The sequence below is a fragment of the Symphalangus syndactylus genome, chromosome 8, assembly GCF_028878055.3.
Source record: "Symphalangus syndactylus isolate Jambi chromosome 8, NHGRI_mSymSyn1-v2.1_pri, whole genome shotgun sequence".
Taxonomy (NCBI): Eukaryota; Metazoa; Chordata; class Mammalia; order Primates; family Hylobatidae; genus Symphalangus; species Symphalangus syndactylus.
Window position 1 is genome coordinate 111,168,479 of NC_072430.2, and position 22,502 is coordinate 111,190,980.

The 22,502-nt window shown below is 37.6% G+C and overlaps 1 protein-coding gene across 1 annotated transcript in view; it reads right to left on the reverse strand.

The window, feature by feature from the left end:
• Positions 1-702: 702 nt before the first annotated feature.
• Positions 703-22,502, reverse strand: part of DYTN (dystrotelin) — a 66,960-nt gene continuing 45,160 nt past the window's right edge. Inside the window, exons 10-12 of the mRNA XM_055287845.1 lie at positions 15,072-15,231; positions 12,135-12,627; positions 703-991 (exon numbers count right to left, since the gene is read on the reverse strand). Of these exons, the coding sequence (XP_055143820.1) occupies positions 888-991; positions 12,135-12,627; positions 15,072-15,231 (757 nt within the window). The 3' untranslated portion in view covers positions 703-887. The remainder of the gene's footprint in view (positions 992-12,134; positions 12,628-15,071; positions 15,232-22,502) is intronic.

The following is a 22,502-nucleotide window of genomic DNA, read 5'->3' on the forward strand; positions in this document are numbered from 1 at the left end:
TACTAAACCTCTTTATGCCTTAGTTTCCTCATAAAATGAGAAACATACTACCTAGGTTTCTTGTGAGGATTAAATGAGTCAGCACACAGAAAGTGCTTAAAAACTAAGTGCACTAACAGTCAAAAAATGTTAGCTATTACTTTGGGCATTAGTAAGTTAAGCATCTGTAACCTAATCCAACATAACAGAGAAAGGAGGCACACAGATGCTTTGGTGAAACTTGTTGGATGTGGAGATTTTAGAGACAAACATTCATATATTAAATTTTTTATTTTGAGATACTTGATTCATATACAGCTATAAGAAATAATACAGAGACATCTGTATGCCCTTATCTAGTTTCCCCAATGGGAACATCTTGCATAACCATGGTACAATATTACAACTAGGAAACAGTGGTATAACCCAAATTTATTCAGATGTTACCAGTTTTACATGCACTCAATCGTGTGTGTGTGTGTGTATGTGTGTGTGTATGTATTTAGTTCTTTGCTAAGCCTATTCTCCAGCAGAAGCATCAAGATAGAAAATTAGGCCATCAATTCAGTAATTTACATGATACTTGAGGAAGACAGTTGCATGCATCTGTGTAGGTCACACGCTTGAATGTTACTCCAGAGGCATTCACAGTAAGAATGGCCCTTCATGCAGAGATCGGACTCTGCCATTTCTTCCTTCCTTCTTCATCCTCTACTCGCCCCCCTAACCCCCACCCTTCACTCTGAACTGCAGAACTAAGATACATAAGTAGGGAAGGAGATCAAAAAACAAAACTTGTTTTCTTCATAGTTCACACCAAACTATTAAAAGAAAGGTAGAAGTCTTAATTACAGTTGTGCAACTGCATTTTGTCATCACACCAAGACGCATTTGAGCCTGGCTCCATTTCACTTCAAATTGGGCAAGGTGATTTGATCAACAAGGGCAGAGAAGGCCCTGCATACTCGCTGAGCTCCACTGTACAGGTCCATGTTTACTGAAGACTCCGGGCCTGAAATCAACAAACAGGAGAGTCTTTTAGAGAAACATACCTGTAGGTTCTCATGAAGATTTTGGTAAAGCTCTCACACGGAGAAGAAACAGAATCCATTTTTCTTCAGTTCTCAAGGACAATGTCCTTAAGTTAGCTAGCAAATAAGATGGCTATTATTTACCATGATCATTACTACGAATTCAGTCAGGCATAGGTTCTTAAGAAGCAATTTCCCATGGCTCCTTGCACAAATCGGAGTAGCCAGAAAGCCCATTATTGAGCAGTGGCTCCAAAATTCTGTTGTATATAAAAATCACCTGGAGAGTGTTAAAACAGATTTCTGGACCTCACCTACATAGTTCAGAGTTCAGGTGGGACGGAGCCTGAGCATTTATATTTATTGTTAAGTTCCCAGGTGATGCTGATGAGGCTAGTCCAGACATCACATTTTGAGAACCAGTGCTCTACAGTTACCTGATTAATGGTTTGAGTGTCCCCTGTGATCTGTCATAATAGGAATTGTGGTGTAGAAAGATCTACGATTTGGCAGGTAACAACTAAAATTTTGATATGCATAATCTTTAACTTAAAGAGTTCTGTTTTTAGGAATTGATCTTACAAACATATTTACATTTGTGCATAAAGATATATGTCATAAGGACACATGCCAAAGTATTTTTGTGATAAAAATTGGAAGCAACTTAATTATATACCAATAAATAAATTATAGTGCATTTGTACCCTGGCATATTATGCAGCATTTTAAAAATGACGTTCCTCAATGTCTAAGATATTGAACAAGTGAAGAAAGCAAAAGCATAGTATGATCTAACTTACATTGAAAAAGTAAAGACATACATATGTGCATAGAAAACAGTTTGAAGGAAACTCACTAAACTGTTAATAGTGGTTATCTCTGAAAAACAGGTGGAAGAGAGTGAAGAGCATGAAGATGAATTCATTTTTTTAAAAAATCTGTGCACTTTGCATTTTAATTTACAATAAACATGCAGTGTTACATTATTTGTGTAATTAATAAAAAGATCATAGGAAATGAAAACATGGGGAGATTTATTTTGTTAGCTGTTTACTTTTTAGCTACATAATTTATATTGTGGGTCCATCTGTGCTGTTTTTTGTTGAACATAAGGCTAGAGAGTTCATGCATGTTTTATCCCACTTATCACTCCAATACCGCTCCAGAGGACCTTGACTAAATAATATTTTATTGTCTGACTAACAAACCTTGTCCAGAGGCAAACTTTTTAGGACATTGTTTCTCAGGCCACAGTGATAAAAACTTAAAATACAGCAATAAATAAATAGGAAAGCCATAATCAATCTCACATACTGTAATTTTTCTTGTTATTCGTTGTTTTCTTTTTCAGCTCTAGTCTCTTGAAATATTAAAAATAGCCAAAAATATGCACCTAACGCCTAGCATGTTGCTTGGCATATACTTGGAATTAAATAAATGTAAGGACTGAATTAATATAGCGCATAGGTAGAGACCTAATGAGATGTTAGATGGAACACTTGTGAAATTGGCAGTCCAGAGAAAATCACAATGACAAAATAATTCACTTAAATGCAATTAAAAGTCTATCTAGTCTTTGAATAAATCAGGGATGTGAGAGTAGACTACAAGAATGATAGATGTAGAAATGAAAAAGTATTAGGTTTTTTAGTCTATGTTCACTCTTCTGGGCAACTGGAATACTGAGCCCATATCTTATTTACAATAATTAATTAAGCAAACCTGTATGTATTGAATAGCTACTCTGTACTAAGACCTTTCCCTTGAGCTCCAGATTGTACATGTTGATTGTCTCTGTGATGTCTTCATTTGGATATCTCTCAGGCAATTCACAATATGTTCAAAACAGAACTCTTGATTTGCCAACCGCACAACAGTTTTCCCAGCTTTCCCCATTGCAGTAAGTGTATCACCACCCATTCAGGGCAACACCGTCATCTCTTGGCTAGACTACAGTAGGCTTTTACCTGGTCTCTTTGCTCACCCCTTGCCTTTCTCTAAGTCACTCTCCACACAATGCCAGAATGTTTTACAAATAGAAACATACCCCATTTCAAAATAAATGTCCAGTGCCAAGCACAGTGCTTGGCACACAGCAAATGCTTGATTAATATTTGTTGAATGAATGAGTGATTGAATGATGAACCAACTAGACTATTTTTTTGCCTTCATGGAGCTTAAATGCTGGAAATCTATCTTTTCCCACTAATTACTTCTGTGTATATCTGTATCTATATCCATCTATCTATCTATCTATCTATCTATGAAGCAATGAATATAGTTAATCCTCGGACAACATGAATTTGAACTATGTGAGCCAACTAATTCACGGATTTTCTTCTACCTCTGCCACACCTGAGAAAGCAAGAGCAACCCCTCCTCTAACTCCTTCTTTTCAGCCTACCCAATGTGAAGATGATGAGGATGAAGATCTTTATGATTATCTACTCCCTGTTAATGAATAGTAAATATATTTTCTCTTCCTTATGATTCCCTTAATAACATTTTCTTTTTTCTAGCTTACTTTATTGTAAGAATACAATATATGATACAAATAACATACAAAATATTTGTCAAACAACTGTTTATTTTACTGGTAAGGCTTTTGTTCAACAGTAGGCTATTAGTAGTTAAGTTTTAGAGGAGTAAAAAGTTATATGCTGATTTTTGGCAGCATGGAGGGTCAGTGCCCTTAACTTTTACATTGCTCAAGGGTCAACTGTGTATCCATTACTATTCCAGTAAACATTTCTAGGATTCCCAGGCAACATTTGAGATTACCTTATAAACAAATGAGATACAAATAAAGCACTCTCCTGAGCTTGGTCATTTCCTTAGAATTTGCTAAATTTGAAGTTTTATTTTCTGATTACTTAATACTTTTGAGTGATGGTTCTAGATGGAGAAAAAAGGAACAGGAATAAACCTCCTGCTCCCCTTAACCATACTCTCGTACATATAAGATCATGGCATATGCAAATAGAGATCATTTTACTTGTTCCTTTCTGATTGGGATGCCTCTTCTTTCTTTTTCTTGTGTAATTACTCTGGCTAGGACTTCCAGTACTATGTTGAATAGATGTAGTGAAAATAGGCATCCTTGCTTTGTTCCTGATCTTAAAGAAAAAAACTTCAGCTTTTCACCTTTAAGAAAAAGGAATATGATGTTAGCTGTGGGTTTTTCTTATTTGGACTTTATTATGTTGAGATAATTTCTTTCTATTCCTAGTTTGTTGAGAGTTTCTCATGAGAGTGTATTGAATTCTGTAAAATGCTTTTTTCCTGTATCTGTTGTGATGATTGTGTGATTTTTTTTTTTGAGACAGAGTCTTGCTCTGTTGCCCAGGCTGGAGTGCAGTGGTGTGATCATAGTTCACTGTAACTTTGAACTCCTGGGCTCAAATGATTCTCTTGTCTCAGTCTCTTGAGTAGCTAGGATTATAGGCATGTGTCACCATGCCCAGCTAAATTTTCTTTTTCTTTGAGATAGAGTCTTGCTCTGTCACCCAGGCTGGAGTGCAGTGGTGCAATCATAGCTCACTGCAGCCTTGATCTTCCAGGCTCAAGGCATCCTCGTGCTTCAGCCTCTTGAGTAGCTGGGACTGCAGGCATGTACCAACACATCCAGATAATTAAATTTTTTTTTTTTTTTTTTTTTTTTTTTTTGTAGAGATAGGGTCTTGACAAGTTGCTCAGGCTGGTCTCAAACTCCTGGCCTCAGTTGGTCCTTCTACCTCAGCCTCCCAAAGCACTAGGATTATAGGCTTGAGCCACCATGACTGGTCATTGATTTCTTCTTTGACCCATTGGTTGTTCAAGAATGTGTTGTGTAGTTTAACATCTCTATACATTTTTTAGTTTTCCTTCTGCTATTAATTTCTAGTTTTATTTCACTGTGGTTGGAAAAGATATTTGGCATGATTTCAAACTTCTTAAATTTGTTAAGACTTGTTTTGTGCATTAACGTATGATCTATCCCAGAAAATGTTCCATGTTTGCTGGAGAAGAATGTATATTCTGCACTATTGGGTGAAATAGTCTTTATATGTCTCTCAGGCCTATTTGGTTTACTGTGTTGTTCAAGTCTATTATTTCCATATTGATTTTCTGTCTGGAGGTTCTAATCATTATTGAAAGTGGGTTATTGAAGTCCCCTACTATTATTCTATCACTCTCTATTTCTCCCTTCAGTTTTGTCAATGATTGCTTTGTATATTTAGGTGCTCTGATGTTTGGTGTATATATTATAATAATTATAGTATCTTCCGGGTAAATTGACCCTTTTATCATTTTATAATGACTTCTTTGTCACTTGCGTGAGTTTTTGACCTAAAGTCTATTTTGTCTCGTATAACTATAGCCACCCCTGCTATTTTGAATACCATTAACATAAAATATCTTTTTCCATACCTTCATTTTCAGCCTTTGTGTCCTTAAATCTGAAGTGACTCTTTTGTAGACAGCATACAGTTGGGTCTTTTTCTTCAGTCCATTCAGGAACTGTATGTATGTCTTTTGATTGGAGGCTTTAATCCATTTATATTCAATAATTATTGATAGGGGAGGACAATTTTGCCATTTTGAGAGTTACTTTCTGTTTTTTAGTTGTATTGCCCTTCTTCTTCTAGTTTGCTGTCTTTTTAAATATTATTTCATTCTTTTCTTTTGTGCATCTTTGACAGCTATTATATTTGCACTTACTATGAGGCTTATATAAAATATCTTATAGTAATAATAGCCTATTTTGGCTGATAATAACTTCACTTCAGTTGCATTCAAAAAGTTTTCACTTTTCGTCCCCATACACTTTTCTAAATAGTCTTTTTTTTTCTTTTTTTTAAGACAGAGTTTCACTCTTGTTGCCCAGGCTGGAGTGCAATGGTGTGATCTTGGCTCACCGCAACCTCCGCTTCCCGGGTTCAAGTGATTCTCCTGCCTCAGCCTCCTAACTGGGATTACAGGCGCATGCCACCACACCCAGCTAATTTTGTAGTTTTAGTAGAGACAGGGTTTCTACATGTTGGTCAGGCTGGTCTTGAACTCCCAATCTCAGGTGATCCGCCCACCTCAGCTTCCCAAAGTACTGGGATTATAGGCGTGAGCCGTCTCACCCAGCCATCCCCATACACTTTTCTTTTTGGTTTGTTTGTTTTTATTTTGTTCATTGTTTTGTTGTTGTTTTCATTTTAGAGATGGGATCTTGTTGTCCTGCCCAGAATGGAGTGCAGTGGTGTGATTAGCTCATTGTAACCTCGAACACCAAGGCTCAAGTGACCCTCCCTCCTCAGCCTCCTGAGTAGATATGACTATAGGCATGCGTCACCACTCCACACATCTTTACAAAAATTTTTCAAGCAGTTCCCTGACTCAACCTCTCAAAGTGCTGGGATTACAGATGTGAGCCACCACATCCAGCCCACATTTTGTTACTGACATCACAATTTACATATTTTTGTATTGTATATTCATTAACATATTTTAATGTTATTTTTAATACTTGAGTCTTTTAACTTTTATATTAAAATTAAAATTATTTAACTACCATTATTTTCATTTTATAGTATTCTGTATTTGCCTGTATATATTTACCTTTACTAATGAGTTTTTGGATATAGTATTTTTGATTGATAGTTTATTTCTTCTTTCAGCACTTTGAATATATTATCCCATTTCTGTGAGGTTTCTGATGTTAAAAACTGTTATAATCTTTTTTTTTTTTTTGAGACGGAGTCTCGTGCTCTCACCCAGGCTGGAGTGCAGTGGCATGATCTCGGCTCACTGCAAGCTCCGCCTCCCGGGTTCACACCATTCTCCTGCCTCAGCCTCTCCGAGTAGCTGGGACTACAGGCGCCCGCCACCAGGCTTGGCTAATTTTTTGTATTTTTAGTGGTCTCGATCTCCTGACCTCGTGATCCGCCCACCTTGGCCTCCCAAAGTGCTGGGATTACAAGCGTGAGCCACCATGCCCGGCCAAAACTGTTATAATCTTATAAGGGTTTCTTTCTACATGATAAGCCACTTTTCTCTTGCCACTTTCAAAATTCTCTTGTGTTTGACTTGACAATTTGATTATAATGTGTCTCGGTGTTGAAGTCTTTCAGTTCATCTAATTCAGGGTCTGTTAGGATTCTTGGATCTGAATGTCCATTGTCTTTCTCAAATTTGAGAAGTTTTTGACCTTGTTTATTTGAATAAGCTTTCTGACCCTTTCTTTCTCCTCTGCTTCTACAAGTTCCATATTACAAATATTGGTTAGCTTAATAGCATCCCATGTGTCCCTTAAACGTTCATCACTCTTTCTTCTTTTTTCCCTTCTCATCGGATAATTTCAAATGATCTGTCTTTGGGTTTGCTGATTTTTCTGCTTGATCACTTCTATTGAAATTTTCAGTTCAGTTACTATATTCTTCAGCTCCAAGACTATTGTTTGGTTCTTTTAAAAATTTCTCTATCTCTTTGTTGAAATCCTCATTTCGTTCATGTATTGTTCTCCTGGCTCATTGAGCATTTTTATGATGGTTATTTTGAATTCTCTGTCAGGTAATTCAAATATTACTATTTCATAAGGGTCCATTTTGGAGCTCTGTCTTACTTCTTTGTTGGACTATGTTTCTCTATTAATTTCTTCTTCTTTACTCTTTATGTTGGTATCTGTGCAATAGAAAAAATAACTATCTCTCTTAGTCTTCAAGACTGGCCTCATACAGAAGAAGAGCCTTAGCAATCAGCCTGGTCAGAGATTCTCGGGGGTTCTTCAAACGTTCATACTAGTCCCAGCTGCCTTTTGTTTTTAAGCATCTCTCAGGCATCTAGAATATGATGGGTCTTGTCAGTAATTTGAGACAGGTTAGACAGAAGCCCAGTCCCTTGGACAGCCCCCAGAAGAATTAGAAAGTTGGATGAATGGTCCAATTGTTTCCCTCCACAAAGTGAGAAGCTGGGATATGGGTTTTATTTTCCTGCTTGCTTTGCATTGAGCGTTTTGGAAAAGCTATGGTAAGTGTTTTCATGCTAATCCAAGATACCATCTTTGTTCTCAAACCATGCCCTCCTAATATCATCACTCTACTCCTCTGTCTTGACTTCTCGTCACTGAAACCTATAGTGGCAAATGAATAGTAAAAAAGGATGGAAAAAGAAGTTAGAAAAATAATTTAGTAGATATATGCAAGAAATTTTACTATCAAATGGAAAAAAGTAGTTTAATAATACAGTAAAACAACAGGACTGTCTTTTTTTTTTTTTTTTGCCACAGCAGAGGCAAGGAACAGCAGACACTTTTCCAAATTTATTTTTTACTGCAATTTTTATGCAAATTATTCACTACTGATTTTCAATCCAAGTTTGGAATTTAAAGAGGTCTGTGGAACTTCTACACAATTTTCTCTTTTCCATTAAGCTCTCACAGTCTTTTTTTTTTTTTTTTTTTTTTTGAGACAGAGTCTCACTCTGTCGCCCAGGCTGGAGTGCAGGGGAGCAATCTCAGCTCACTGCAAGCTCCGCCTCCGGGGTTCACGCCATTCTCCTGCCTCAGCCTCCCGAGTAGCTGGGACTACAGGCTCCAGCCACCAGGCCCAGCTAATTTTTTTGTATTTTTTAGTAGAGACGGGGTTTCACCATGTTAGCCAGGATGGTATTGATCTCCTGACCTTGTGATCTGCCCGCCTCAGCCTCCCAAAGTGCTGGGATTACAGGCATGAGCCACCACGCCTGGCCCAACAATTCTCAAAAAAAAAAAAAAACAAAAACAAAAAACTGTATCAGTAGGGCGATTAGAAACTTCTTGCTATTATCTGATGCATCCATGATAGAGACAGAGGCAAACGAAAATGCTTTGATTTTGCTTGTTTCACTTTCCACATTTTCATCCATGTGGTTGTCATAGTTCTGGCTCTGATTAAGTTTGGTATACTTTTGGTAAGTATGCATAGATTATGTTTAAATTTTAGAGTGTATTTTAATAATCCACATTGCCAATGGCTAAGTGAAGTTTGAAAATAGGATCATATTCAATATCAAACTGAATAACGATATAAACATAATTAGAAATAATTGGGTGAGGAGTGATATATAATGCAAAACAGTAGCCATGAAGATTAATATAGTTTCTCATGTTTAAATGCCTTAAGGAAATAAGACTAATATAAAAGAAGTGAAAGTGAAATTTTAAATCTCAACAATTAGTATTTATTGTATTATTATTCAAGCAATTTTATTTTTTCTATACTTGCAAAGTATAGAATACTATAATAAAAAAGATGTGTACCATTCTGCTCATATCATAAGCACATTTATATAATACGGCATACTTCCTGCAGAAACATCTCAATGGTTCTATTGAGATTGTGAGTGAAAGCATTAAGTAAATATTTTGAGACTTTTAAAAATATTTTCTACAAGATTTGATAATGCTAATTGTATATTTATACATTATTGCATCAACTGAATTTAGAAGTATACTTCACCTTTTTATAATTTTTCTTTTAATGATATAATGATGCATGTATATGTATATCTTGATAAGGTCACTTGAAATATGAATGAATCTTTTAGCTTTAAGTATTAAACCGCACAAGTATTGGGATACTGCCTTCTAAATATGTGTAGTAGACCTAGCCTATGAACAATCTAAAATGTGCAATAAAGCCACTACATCTGTGAGGGCTGACCCAACCCAACATTTTAGAAATTATCAGCTTTCTCCAGCTCATTTACAGAAAGAAAAATAAAAAATAAAAACAACATTAATACGCTAAAGACTAAAAAACTTTTCTATAAAGTCCAAACTTTTGGTGAAATTTTCCTAAAAAGGTCAAGTGGATATTGACTTCGCTTTGAATACTCATCATGACCCCAAAAATGTTTAGATGGAAATGCAGTGGGTGGAATTTTGCGTCAGCTTAAGAATCAGCACAAGGAGTTCCCATCCCTTGCCTTTTGAGCATACTCCTGGCATCTTTCTGAACTTGTTTTTGTTAATACAAAGATTATAACTCCAACTCAATTTACTGTAGAGTATTTTAGAATCGCCAAATAATTAGTTTACTGACTTGGTTCTACCAAGTTCTATGTAAAGCTGACATTATTATGTACTCAGTTTATAGCCCTCCAACACTTATGAGCTGAAATGTGCCCCCCTCCTACCCCAAATTTATATATTGAAGGCCTGACTAACCCCTAATGCCTCAGAATGTGACTATATTTGGAGATAGGGTCTTTAAAGAGATAATTAAGTTAAAATGAGTTCGTTAGGTTGGGCCCTAATCCAGTATAACTGGTGTCCTTATAAAAAGAAAAAATTTGGACATAGACATAGACATACACAGAAAGAAGGCCATATAAAGTTATGGGGGAAGACAGCCATCTGCAAGCCCAGGAGAGAAGTCTCAGAAGAAACCAACACTGCTGACATCCTGATCTTGGACTTCTGGCCTCCAGGACTGTGAGAAAATATATTTTGGTTCTTCGTTTAAGCCACTGAATCTGTGTTACTGTGTTATAGCAGCCCCAGCAAACTAATACACCAACTCAGAAATATTTTGAGAAGGCCCCTCTGATGCATAAACACATGAGTATTTTATCATTCATTTTATCACAAGTCTGTAGATGATCACTCCAACATAAGATAGCTTAGACTTTCTTAGAAAGAAATTTATACATAGTTGACCCTTGAACAATACAGATTTGAACTGTATGGGTTCAAATCCACTTATATGTGAATTTTCTTCTGCCTCTGCCACTTCTGGGACAGCAAGACAAACCCCTCCTCCTCCCTTTTCTCCTCCTTAGCCTACTTAACATGAAAATAATGAGGTTGAAGACCTTTATAAAGATCCACTTCCACTTAAATATATTTATCTTTCTATGATTTTGAAAACATTTTCTTTTTTTCTAGCTTTGTTATAACAGTATATAATACATATGACATACAAAATGTGTGTTAATCAACCATTTATGTTCATTGATAAGGCTTCCAGTCAACAGTAGGCTATTATAAAGTTTTGGGGATTAAAAGTTACATGCAAATTTTTAACTGTGCAGTGGGCCAGCACCCCTAATCCCTGCATTGTTTAAAAATCAACTGTGTATGTATGTGTATAAATAGTTCCTGACTTATGATGGATTGACTTACCATTTTTTTTATTTTATGATGGTGCAAAAGTGATATGTGTTTAGTAGTAAATAATACTTCAAATTTTGAATTTTGATCATTTTCTGGCTAGCAATATGTGGTATCTTGTGAAGTCGGGCAGCAGTAGTGAGCCACATCTCCCAGTCAGCCACATAATCACAAGGGTAAATGATCAGTAGTGTATTCCACAGTGTATTATATTTAATGACATACATGATATATTCAACACTTTATTATAAAGTAGGCTTTGTGTTTGATGATTTTGCCCAACTGTAGGCTAATGTAAGTGTTCTGAGCACATTTAAGGTAGGCTAGGTTAAGCTGTAATGTTTGGTAAGTTAGGTATACTGAATGCATTTTCTACCTAACAATATTTTCAACTTACGTTGGGTTTGTCAAGATGTAACCCCATTGTAAACGAGAAGGATCTCTCTCTATATATGTAAAGATAACAAAATACCCTAATGAGAAATAAGACAATGGCACTCCAAAACAGAAGCAGTAACTAAAGAAGGATCTTTTCTAAAGCCTTCAGAATTCAGCAATGAATCATAGCTTATGAAGAAGATAATAATGATGATATTACTTATAATATAGAAACTGTATTCAATTCTCTTCTAGAAGGAGACTTACAATATTATCACCATTTTTAAATGGTGACATAGGCTGCCCAGGTATATATGATTTAGGGATACTGATAATAATAACAATATTTTGCAATAACAAAATAATAAGCATTTACTGAATGCTCACTATATGCCAGGTTCTATACTAAAGTCTTACATGGTTTATCACCTTTAATACTCACAACAGCCCTATGAATTAGGTAATACTAAAAATCAAGTTCAGAGATGCTACTGATAACCAATAGATTCAGAGTGCTGCCACATACTAGATGAACTGGAGCTGTTGGGCTGTTATAAAATCAGGTTTTTAAAAAGGCAGCTTGAATCCTTGGCCATCACGATGTCTATGGATTGTGAAAGCCTTACCTGATGGCATTTCTAGATTGAAGGCATCCATAAGTTTTGACAACAGTTCTTGCAGTTCCTCTTCCTCCAGCTCATCCTTTCTCTCCCTGATGTTACCTGCCTCTTTCTTTTCCACAGCTGCCAGAGCAGGACTGCTCATTTCAGCAGGAACCATTTTGGGCGTGTCCTGCTTCAGTCCCTCCTGACAACTGGGTAGGGCGCTGATTACTTTCTTCGGCATCTTTTGTGTTTGGCTTTGTGCCCTGGTGCTGTGCAAAGTGGTCTCTGGTGATTCTGGATTTTGCAGAGCATGCTCTGCATTTGTGTGACTTCTGTGACTTCTGTCAACCTCATCAGGGTTAGGAAGAGGTTCCCATCTTGAAGCATCTTCAGTGGCATTCTTGATATGCAAATAATCCCCTCCCTTTGGAACCTTTTCAGTTGAAGAATGGTCAACCTTGTTCCCCACATTTTGAAAGGAAGAAGATGAAGGACCGGGTGGCTGCAACCTTGCCTGGGGAAGCAAAACTTTATTTATGAAGAAATTAACGTTTATCCTACTTTTTCATAAATGCATTACATTTCAACATTCCAACAGAACATTCTAATGCAAGACTTTTCTTTCTCCTCTGTAAATATATTATCATTACTATTAATTTTAATTTATTCTGCTAATTCTATGTCAACCTAAAACTCTCTACAAGAGTTGGAACAGCTCAGATTCTAAAATAACAGAGGGAATAATTACAAGAAATTTAGGAAAATCCTGGGTTCTAAAAAGCCCAGGTTCTAAAAATACCATAAGGAATTTCTGAAAACATAAGCATATGTTGAATTGACAGATAAAAATTATTACGATAAAGCATTTTATAATAGTCTTTCTGGTAGGTGTGTTGTGAAGCGTTTCACAGTAAGTCACAGGGAGAAAATCCGGGGATGTGCTCCGCTTGAAGCACAGTTCTCATTGCGTGGCCCACAGGCCCAGGAGATCCCCAAGACCCTTCTTGGGTTTGTGATGTCAAAATTATGTTCATAAGGATACTTAGATGTTGTTTATTGTACTGACATGTGCACTGATGATGCAAAATCAGTAAGTAAAGCTGTTGGTACTTTAGCGTGAATCAAGGCAGCGTCACCAAACAGTGCTAATAATCAGGGTATTCTTCACCCTCATACGCTAGCAGTGAAAAAAAAAAGCCAGTTCTGCTTAAGAACACCTTTGATGGAATAGAAAAGTTCTTAGTTTTAAAAATATGAACACATGTCTTTTAAATATTATGTGTGATGAAGTGGGAAGTGTGCATAAGACACTTCTGATGTGTACTGAAATACGAAAGGGTTGCCTCTTGTGTCAAAGACTATGTGACACACTATGGTTATTCAGACTTGGGTATTTGTCAAACAGTTTCTCAAAAATGAACAAGCAAGAATGTCACTGCAAGGAAAACAACAGTATTTGCTGTCAGTTATAACAGTTAAGGCCGGGCGCAGTGGCTCACATCTGTAATCCCAGCACTTTGGGAGGTAGAGGTTGGAGGATTGCTTGACGCCAGGAGTTCGAGACCAGTCTGGACAACATAGTGAGACCCCCCCTCTCTACAAAAATAAAAATAAAAATTAGCTGAGTGTGCTGGCATGAGCCTGAGATCCTAGCTAGCCACGAGGTTGAGGCGGGAGGATTGCTTGAGCCCCAGGAGTTTGAGGCTGCAGCGAGCTGTGATCCTGCCACTGTACTCCAGCCTGGATGACAGAGCAAGACCCTGTCTAAAATGTATATTTATATACATAAAAAACAGGCTTTCAATCAAAACTTACAATTTTGGAAAACTTGCATCCTCCCACTATGAGCTTGATAGCTTTCCAATTAGGCAATTTTGTAATGACATTGGTAGTGACATTAATGAAGGTGAAGTTTTTTGACCCTGTATAATAAAATGGATGAGCATTGGGACATTCAGCATAGCTCAGTGAACCAATATTTCCCAAATGACCAATGTATAATGTTACACAATCATGCATGGCTAAGAGACCCACTTAAAGACCATGTAAGAGCACTGGATTTTAATGAAACTGTGTGACATAAATATGGTTTCAAATTAAAGTCTCCTTTAAGAAGCTGTCATATATCACGTTTTGGTGTAGTATTAAAGAGAAGTATGCCTCGGTATCTGAAAGGCTATTAATACACTTCTCTCTTTTTCAACTGCAAATCTGTGTGAGATCTGATTTCTTCAGATATTTCAACCGAAACACATTGCAGCAGATTGATTGCTGAAGTAGTTACAAAAATTCAGCTGTCTTTTATTAAGCCAGGTATTTAAAGAGATTTGTGGAAAATATAAAGCAATGCCGCTCTTCTAAGGTTTTCAGAAAAACATATTGTTTAAAAATGTTATCTGTATATTTAATGGGCTTATTATTTTTATGTTTTAGTGAATACATTTTAACTTCTCAGTTTTAATTCGCATTAATTTTATTACTTATTTAATTTATTTAACAGCTCAGTTTTTTCAGTAATTTTATTATTTATTTAATTTTATTTTATTATTCATTTAATTTTCATTAATTCATTTTCATTTTGTTTCTGTGGTTATAACAACAGATATTGATGCAAACAGGTATAACCACAGAACCAAAATCCCCTCGGGGTTTTCAAATATTTTTAAGAATGTACAGGGATCCTGAAATCACAAGGTTAAAAAACCGATGCTATAAAGAATCACTTTGCCCCAAAGTCTATTGTTTATAAATATTACAGATCCTGTTGTCTTTCAATGGCACTACCTTCATGGAGGGATAGGATATAGCCTGGATGAGGAAGTGGGAGGTCAGGGTACGGGGAGAAGAGGCAAGGGAAGAGGCTGATCAAAGTAAGTTGGGAAGCTCCTCCCTTGGCTGAAGGACACAAGGTTAGCCTTCCAGACAGTCCAGATGGCCAGTGTCCGTCACATTTTATACCTGTAGGTCCTGTCTTATCTGCTGTAGCTTGGTCCATAGACTATCCTGGTTGGTTTTGAGTTTGTGAATCTTCGTTTCAAATCGGCAACTTCTTTCTTCCTGGGAGGTGTATATAGCTTGCAACTTGTCTTTGTATTGGTTTAACTGTTTTTTAAGGAGCCTGAAAAGAGAACAGATTTGAATGGTTTGGAAGGGCAAGAGGCCAGCACACTAATTAGAGCCCTGGTAAGATGTATTCCAGTCCTTTTTGTGGGAAAAGATGCTGGAAAATCCTGTGTCTCAACTGTGTGTTTTTTTTTGAGACGGAGCCTCGCTCTGTCTTCTAGGCTGGAGAATGCAGTGGCGCAATCTTGGTTCACTGCAAACTCTGCCTCTTGGGTTCAAGTGATTCTCCTGCCTCAGCCTCCTGAGTAGCTGGGATTAAGGCATGAGCCCCCACGCCTGGCTATCGGAAAACCCTGTGCCCCAACTGTTATCTCACATTGATCAAGATTGTTGACAGTTTGTTCACCATGTGCAGCTGCCTTTGTGTGTATTATGGATATGATTCCACTAAGCATTCCACTGGCTTTAGAAGTATTTCAGAAAACTCACCAGGCGTATTACAGATTACTTTTGACAGCTTGCCTCTACTGGCTACTTAAATAGGAATATTGACTTCATACATTATCCTTTTGTCTAGAAATACTCCATTCAGAATGATAGTACACCCGTCGTGGCTAAACACCCAACGCTTGACCAGGAACACAGGGGAGGAAGAATATTGCAATTCATGGACTGTAGGTCTGCTTCGGCTTCTCTTTTTGTCTAGTTGTTCATTGGTTTAAGAATGAACCAAGAAGCTGGGTGCACTGCGTGTGTGTGTGTGTGTGTGTGTTTGTGTGTTATCTTAGTGCTTTAGGAGGCCAAGTTGGGGTATCCCTTGAGGCCAGGAAATTGAGACCAGCCTGGGCAACATAGCAAGACCTCATCTCCACACACACACACACACACACACACCACACACACACACCACACACACCACACACACAAATTAGCTGAGTGTGGTGGCACCTGTAGTCACAGCTACTTGGAAGGCTGAGGCAGGAGGATCACTTGAGCCCAGGAGTTAGAGGTTACAGTGAGCTATAACTGCACCACTGCTCTCCAGCCTGGCTGACAGAGCGAGACTCTGTCTCTAAAAAAATATGAACCAAGTAGTCAGGGTAATCAGGGCAATTCTTTAAAACAAAAGGCAGGGTATGTTGCTCTTCTGCTCAGAACCCTCCAGGGGCTCCCTCTTCATTTAGAGTAAACGAAAGTCCTTACAGAGGTGGACAAGCCCCACAACTGGCTCCTCTTTGAACACCCCAGGCCTGTTCCCTACTTAGAGTCTGCTCTTCCACTCCCTCTGCCTGGATGCTCTTTCTTCCCCAGGTCATTGCTCAGTTCCCTCCCCCACCTCCTTCAAGTCTTTGCTCTCAAGGCGCCTTTTCAGTGAGGCATTCTCTGACTGCCCTACTTGAATACACAAACGACAACCCCAACCTCTCCTCCTGCATGGCCAAACTCTTCCCTTCTTTATTTGTCTCTGTGGCATTTTTCCATGTCTAATTACTAAAGAGCCTGAAGAGTCCAGCCTTCAAACTTCCAGACAGCCATACACTGTGACATACTACAGGCTTTACTTATTATTTTACTTATATATTACCTACTCTACTCCTTACTTAATTGCTTATTGTCTCTTTATTCTGGAAACTTTGCATGTGTGTGTATGTGTGTTGCTATGTCTTCTGGATCAGGCCTAAAATAGTTCCTGTCATATAGCAGGTTTACAACTAAAATTGTCTAAATAAAGTAGTTTTATTTGATCACTGCTGTTAGCATATTTGTGGAATTTGTGGAAATTGGCTGTCTGGTATGAAATGCAACATTTCTCAGTGTTAGAACCTGTGAAATTCCTAATTCCATAGAGCTTGGGGAGGTCTTGAAATTTAGTTTGGGCTCCCATGCAAAGCAGGCATCTCTGAAAGATAGCCCTCTAACTTCCAGACAGTCACACTCAGGTGAAACAGGAGTCTGACTCTAAAATCCTTGATCGTAATTGGCGTTTCAGGTATATCTTTATGATGGGTTTCTCAGAAAGGAGTAGCCCGGGGTTTTACACAGCCAACAACAAAGAAACATTCTCAGACAGCCTGTCTAGACAGTGTTCTCTGGACCCAAAGTGTTGTGCTTATTATGACCACTAACGATGTCAGGCTCTCTCTTTTCCTCATGTTGTGCACCACCCATGTCCGCTTCCTCCACTCTGGCCCATCCACCAGGTCTGGACAACTAGAAGACACACATCCCTATCCTTCCACAATCCAGGTGAAAGAAGACAGGACTCTGTCAGAAATCCAGTTCTTTTCTTCTTCTGCTTCTTTTTAAAGAAGAGATGCTTATGGGTTGTTTCTAGTAAATACAATTCACCTGGTGCCAATATTTCCAGCAACTGGGAGCCCAGGACTTTGCAGGCAATTAGGAACTCATAACAAACGGTTCAGGTTATCTAAGAAATAATTCCTTTCAAACGACCTGAAATCTGCCTTTCTATACTTTTATATCTTTATATGTATTCCTGCTTTCTGGTGGGGGCTAAGCAGCTTGAATCTCCCATGTATTAACTGTTCAAATGAAACACAAATACTCCCTAGGCAAGCTAATCATGCCCAAAGCAGTGAAATGTTATTTAATTTGTCCATTACTGATATGGTTTGGCTGTGTCCCCCCGCCCCAAATTTCATCTTGAATTGTAATCCCCATCATCCCCACGTGTCAAGGGCAGGACCAGGTGGAGGTAATTAAATCATGAGGGCGGTTTTCCCCATACTGTTCTCATGATAGTGAGTGAGTCTCACGAGATCTGATGGTTTTATAAGTATCTGGCATTTCCCCTGCTTGCCCTCACTCCATCCTGCCACCCTGTGAAGAAGGTGTCTGCTTCTCCTTTGCCTTCCACCATGATTGTAAGTTTCCTGAGGCCTCCCCAGCAATGTGGAACTGTGAGTCAATTAAACCTCTTCGCTTTATAAATTACCCAGTCTCAGGTATTTCTTCATAGCAGTGTGAGATTGGACTAATAAATTTACCTAGCACAGTGTAGATTAATAATAGATAACTAGTAATTGAATAGTACTCTTTCTGTTAATGTGTCTGAGACTGTTGCTTTTAAAATAATCAGTGACATAATTGAGGGACTTTCCTTTAATCCCTTAAAATTTGGTCTTTATTAACTGCCTCACTGTTCCAGTCTATTAAATCTCAGTGATCCAAGATTGTAATTGTTTATTACCTAGGGGTTTTGGTATCATGTCACACACACATTTGAGAACTGGGCTCTCTACAGTTTCATCCAAATTATTGATAAAAATGATGGTGCAGACAGGAACAAAGATGGAGCTTCATGTTATATTTCATTCAGTAATCAGCCTTACACTTTGGTACACTTTGTAGTGATAAATACTTTAGTAGGATACAAATGGTGTAAATAGTAGACATGGATTATATCAAAAGGAATATTTGGTTTAAAATAATTCATTTTAAATAACCATTTTAAGAATTAAGTTAAAAAACTAAATTTTAAAATTTGCTTTTATTTCTACATTTTCAATTTTAATATAGCCTTTCTAGTGCTTTACTGCTTTAAAAATGTTTTCTTTTTCTTATTCCATGAAAAAGATGAAAACTACTTTTAATATTTAAATTATTTTGATACTTTAAAAGTGTTTCTTGAACTCCTTTTCATGAGTTATCACAGAATTTAGAAAATGTTTTATTTCTTCTGTACATTTAGATTAGGAAGCATATCTCATCATACATATATACATAGAATTGCTAGTTTATTGGACATCTACTTGATATTAAGTATTGTGCCTGAAAACAAAGGTCTTCCCTCAGGGGAAACTTCTTACTGGGGAGCCAGGAATTCTGTCTTCTAAAGGAATAACAGCAGGAGCTAGGAGCTCAAGAAATGATTAGTCCCTTAAGACACAAGAAGAAGATGATAGACAGTTTCCATTCAGCCTAATAAACCTAGTAGAAAGTTAGATGCTGTTGGATAACAAGTACTGATTTCTTCAGAAGAAGGTAAAACACATACATAACACAAGATATACACAAGAATCAATACTTCACTAAAAGTGCTTAACCAAATTCCTAAAATCAGGCAATCGAAAGTCAAAACTTACTTAGCCCGGTGATTTTTGTTATGCTTAACTACTCAAATAGAGTCAAAGCTCCCTTTTACTTTCATATTGGAATCACAGGATTTCTTGGCTTAAAATTTTCTCCCAAATTAAAAAAAAAATGGTAAAATTTTTGTAGAAAGTTTTTCTCTAAAAGCAAAAGAAATGCTATGGATTTCTCTCTGTGGTCGGTATTTGCACATACTCATGTGGCTCCTACCTTCTTTCCCTATGGAGAGCATTAATGGATTCATGAGTCCTCGGCCATTCATTCCTAGTGCTGACCATAGTCTAGAGAAGGAAGAAATAAGAAAATAAGTTTTTGGTTTGAATTTAACCCACATTCCTAAAAATCCATATAAGAACATGATAATGATGTTTTTCAAAGAAATTCAATCTATTTCAAAAAGTGGCTGCTGTTTGGGCTTACATTCATGTATGATGACGCAGATGTTTACAAGCTCAAAATACAGCTGCGTATCTAATTTCACAAAAGAAGTTATAACAGTTTTAGGTTTTAGAAATAACATCACAATAGTCTTTTGCTCAAGTTAAGTTGCTACCCTGAATGTCTTCTTCCCCAAAGGCGTCTACAAGAAGCAGTTGAGTCACTTTCTTTCCCTTGGCTTAGGAAGTCTCTTACTTCTACCATCTACCTTCAACTTTCACTTTCTTGTTTTTCCTTTGCTTGCTACCTGCGTGTGCACTAAAGTTATCATTTCTTTTCAAATCCACCAAGTGTTTTGAATGAATAATGGTCAACTTGGCTGTCACTTAGGATTTCCCCACCAAACCTTGTCTCTTACATCACACTCTGTGCCCTGAACTGCAACCTCAGGGCAAGTTCTGACCTGACCCAGTCTGGCCCAGGCTCCTGGGGCACCATGTTCCAGCCCTTGGCTCCCATACGTCTCAATGAAAGATTGGATTTCATTACACTCCATTTATAAACAGCTGTGGCTACAGTCTGCAGCCTTCTCCCATCCCTGCAAATGATCTGAAGAGGGACTGGCCATTTTAGGAACATTGTGCCACAGGAACAGCCTGAAAAAGCAAAAGGGCAGTAGCAGGAAGAAGAAACTGAGCTATATACAGACTTAAAGTCACATTCTCTGGTTGGTGTGTGCCCTTTGCAGCCCCTTTGAGTGAAATGTGCCATTGCCTCTTCATTCAAATACTTAAACAGCTTCCACATGCATAGCATAGTCTTTGAATCAGTGAACTTTACATTATTGTAAAAATAATTACATTTTAAATAATAATTGCAGAATATCATGGCTTTCTAAAATGACTGTACTCTCATAAGCCATTTTTTACCTCTATTCATTCTCTATATATGGTGGAGATAGACTAGGAAAGTTGTATACATATGCTGTAAATTTATTTATGTGTTCTAACACTTAGGGAGAACAATGAAAAACCTTAAAATTCTCAAATAAAATAATTCAGTGATTTAATGTATATTATTAATATGAAGAAAATCTTTAAAAGAATTTCTTGCACCAGTATTATGTGGTACATATTTTTCTGCAATTGAGAAGCATTTCAGGTTAGTGCAAATGGTGGTATATCCATAGAATAGATACGATGGTTTATTTAGTCATTCTCAATGAAGGCATAAGCTGTTTCCAATATTTCAAAATTTTCAGAATGAAAAGCAATGCTGCAGTAAACATAGCTGTATGTGCCTCCTTGTGCACATGTGCAAGGTTCTTGGGTTTTAAGTTTAATAGACACTATCCATTTGCCCCTTTGGGCAGGTGCATGCACACACACACATACACACACACACACTTGAAAATGCATAGGAAAAGATCTGCAAAGATATACTTCAAACAGATTACCTCTGGGGAATTAGGGACTGGACCTGGGTTGAGAATTATGGTTGAAAAGGACCTTAGATTTATTTATAATATTTTAACTTCTTATATGTCAAACAGATTCATGTCTTATTTCTATGAAGTGCATTTTTAATAAAAATATGTTATATACCCAAGATAGGATGTAGCAACTTTAAAAATGAAGGTGAGAGGGAAGTAAAAGAAAAGTGAAATAGGCGAGCAAAACAGCTTTTAAATTTCCTCCCTCAGAACAAATGGATGTTACAGTGAAGAAAAGCCTGCATTGTGAAATGTTTTTCCTTCCTCGTTTGTTTGAAGCAGGAAGTAGAGTAGCTCCTTATTTGTCCTCATACATCAGTCCAGCTCTCTGTTGCACACTCTAGCATGATGCCTGTGTCTTGGCAGGTATCCCATGAGGGGTGTCTCCAGGTGCCACAGTCTATATGAGCTGATGAGTAAAATGGAGACAGGCCCGATAAAACATCACACACAGGTGGCCACTTGTCACTGGATGGTCACAAGACTTACTCTCCACTCACACTTAACTGCAATATGGAAACTCCAGTTTTTCTCTGACTATTACAGATGACCATATTCTGAAAACCTTTCTTAAGCTCAGACTGTACTGATTATGATTGCAGGAAAGCTTGCAAGTGGAGTTACACATGTGAGGGCAAATAAACAGCTGATTGAAAACACGCTAAAGTATTTGCAGAATGTACACTTAAAAAAAGATAGCATTTCTAATGTCTTTGATGAAAAAACTTCACTGGGATTTTTAAAGTTCTCCCCCCCATCTTATTTTTCTTTTTTAAAAAAACTTGCATTTTGAGTTCAGGGGTACATGTGCAGGATGCGCAGGTTTGTTACATAGGTAAATGTGTGTCATGGGGGTTGTTGTACAGATTATTTCATCACCCAGGTATTAAGCTTAGTATCCACTAGTTATTTTCCTGATGCTCTCCCTCCTCCCACCCTCTGCCCTCCGGGAGGCCCCAGTGTGTATTGTTTCCCTCTATGCGACCATGTGTTCTCATCATTTAGCTCCCAAGCTCCCACTTATAAGTGAGAATATTTCTTTCTTATCTCTTCCCTTTTTAAAATTTCTGAACATTTTACTGACATATGCATGCATTGGTTCTCCTATTTTTTATTTTTTTATTTTTGAGATGGAGTGTTGCTGTGTCGCCCAGGCTGGAATGCAATGGCACAGTCTTGGCTCACTGCAAACTCCTCCTTCTGGGTTCAAGCGATTCTCCTGCCTCAGCCTCTTGAGTAGCTGGGATTACAGGCGCGGCACGCGCCACCACACCCAGCTAATTTTTGTATTTTTAGTAGAGATGGGGTTTCACCACGTTGGCCAGGCTGGTCTCGAACTCCTG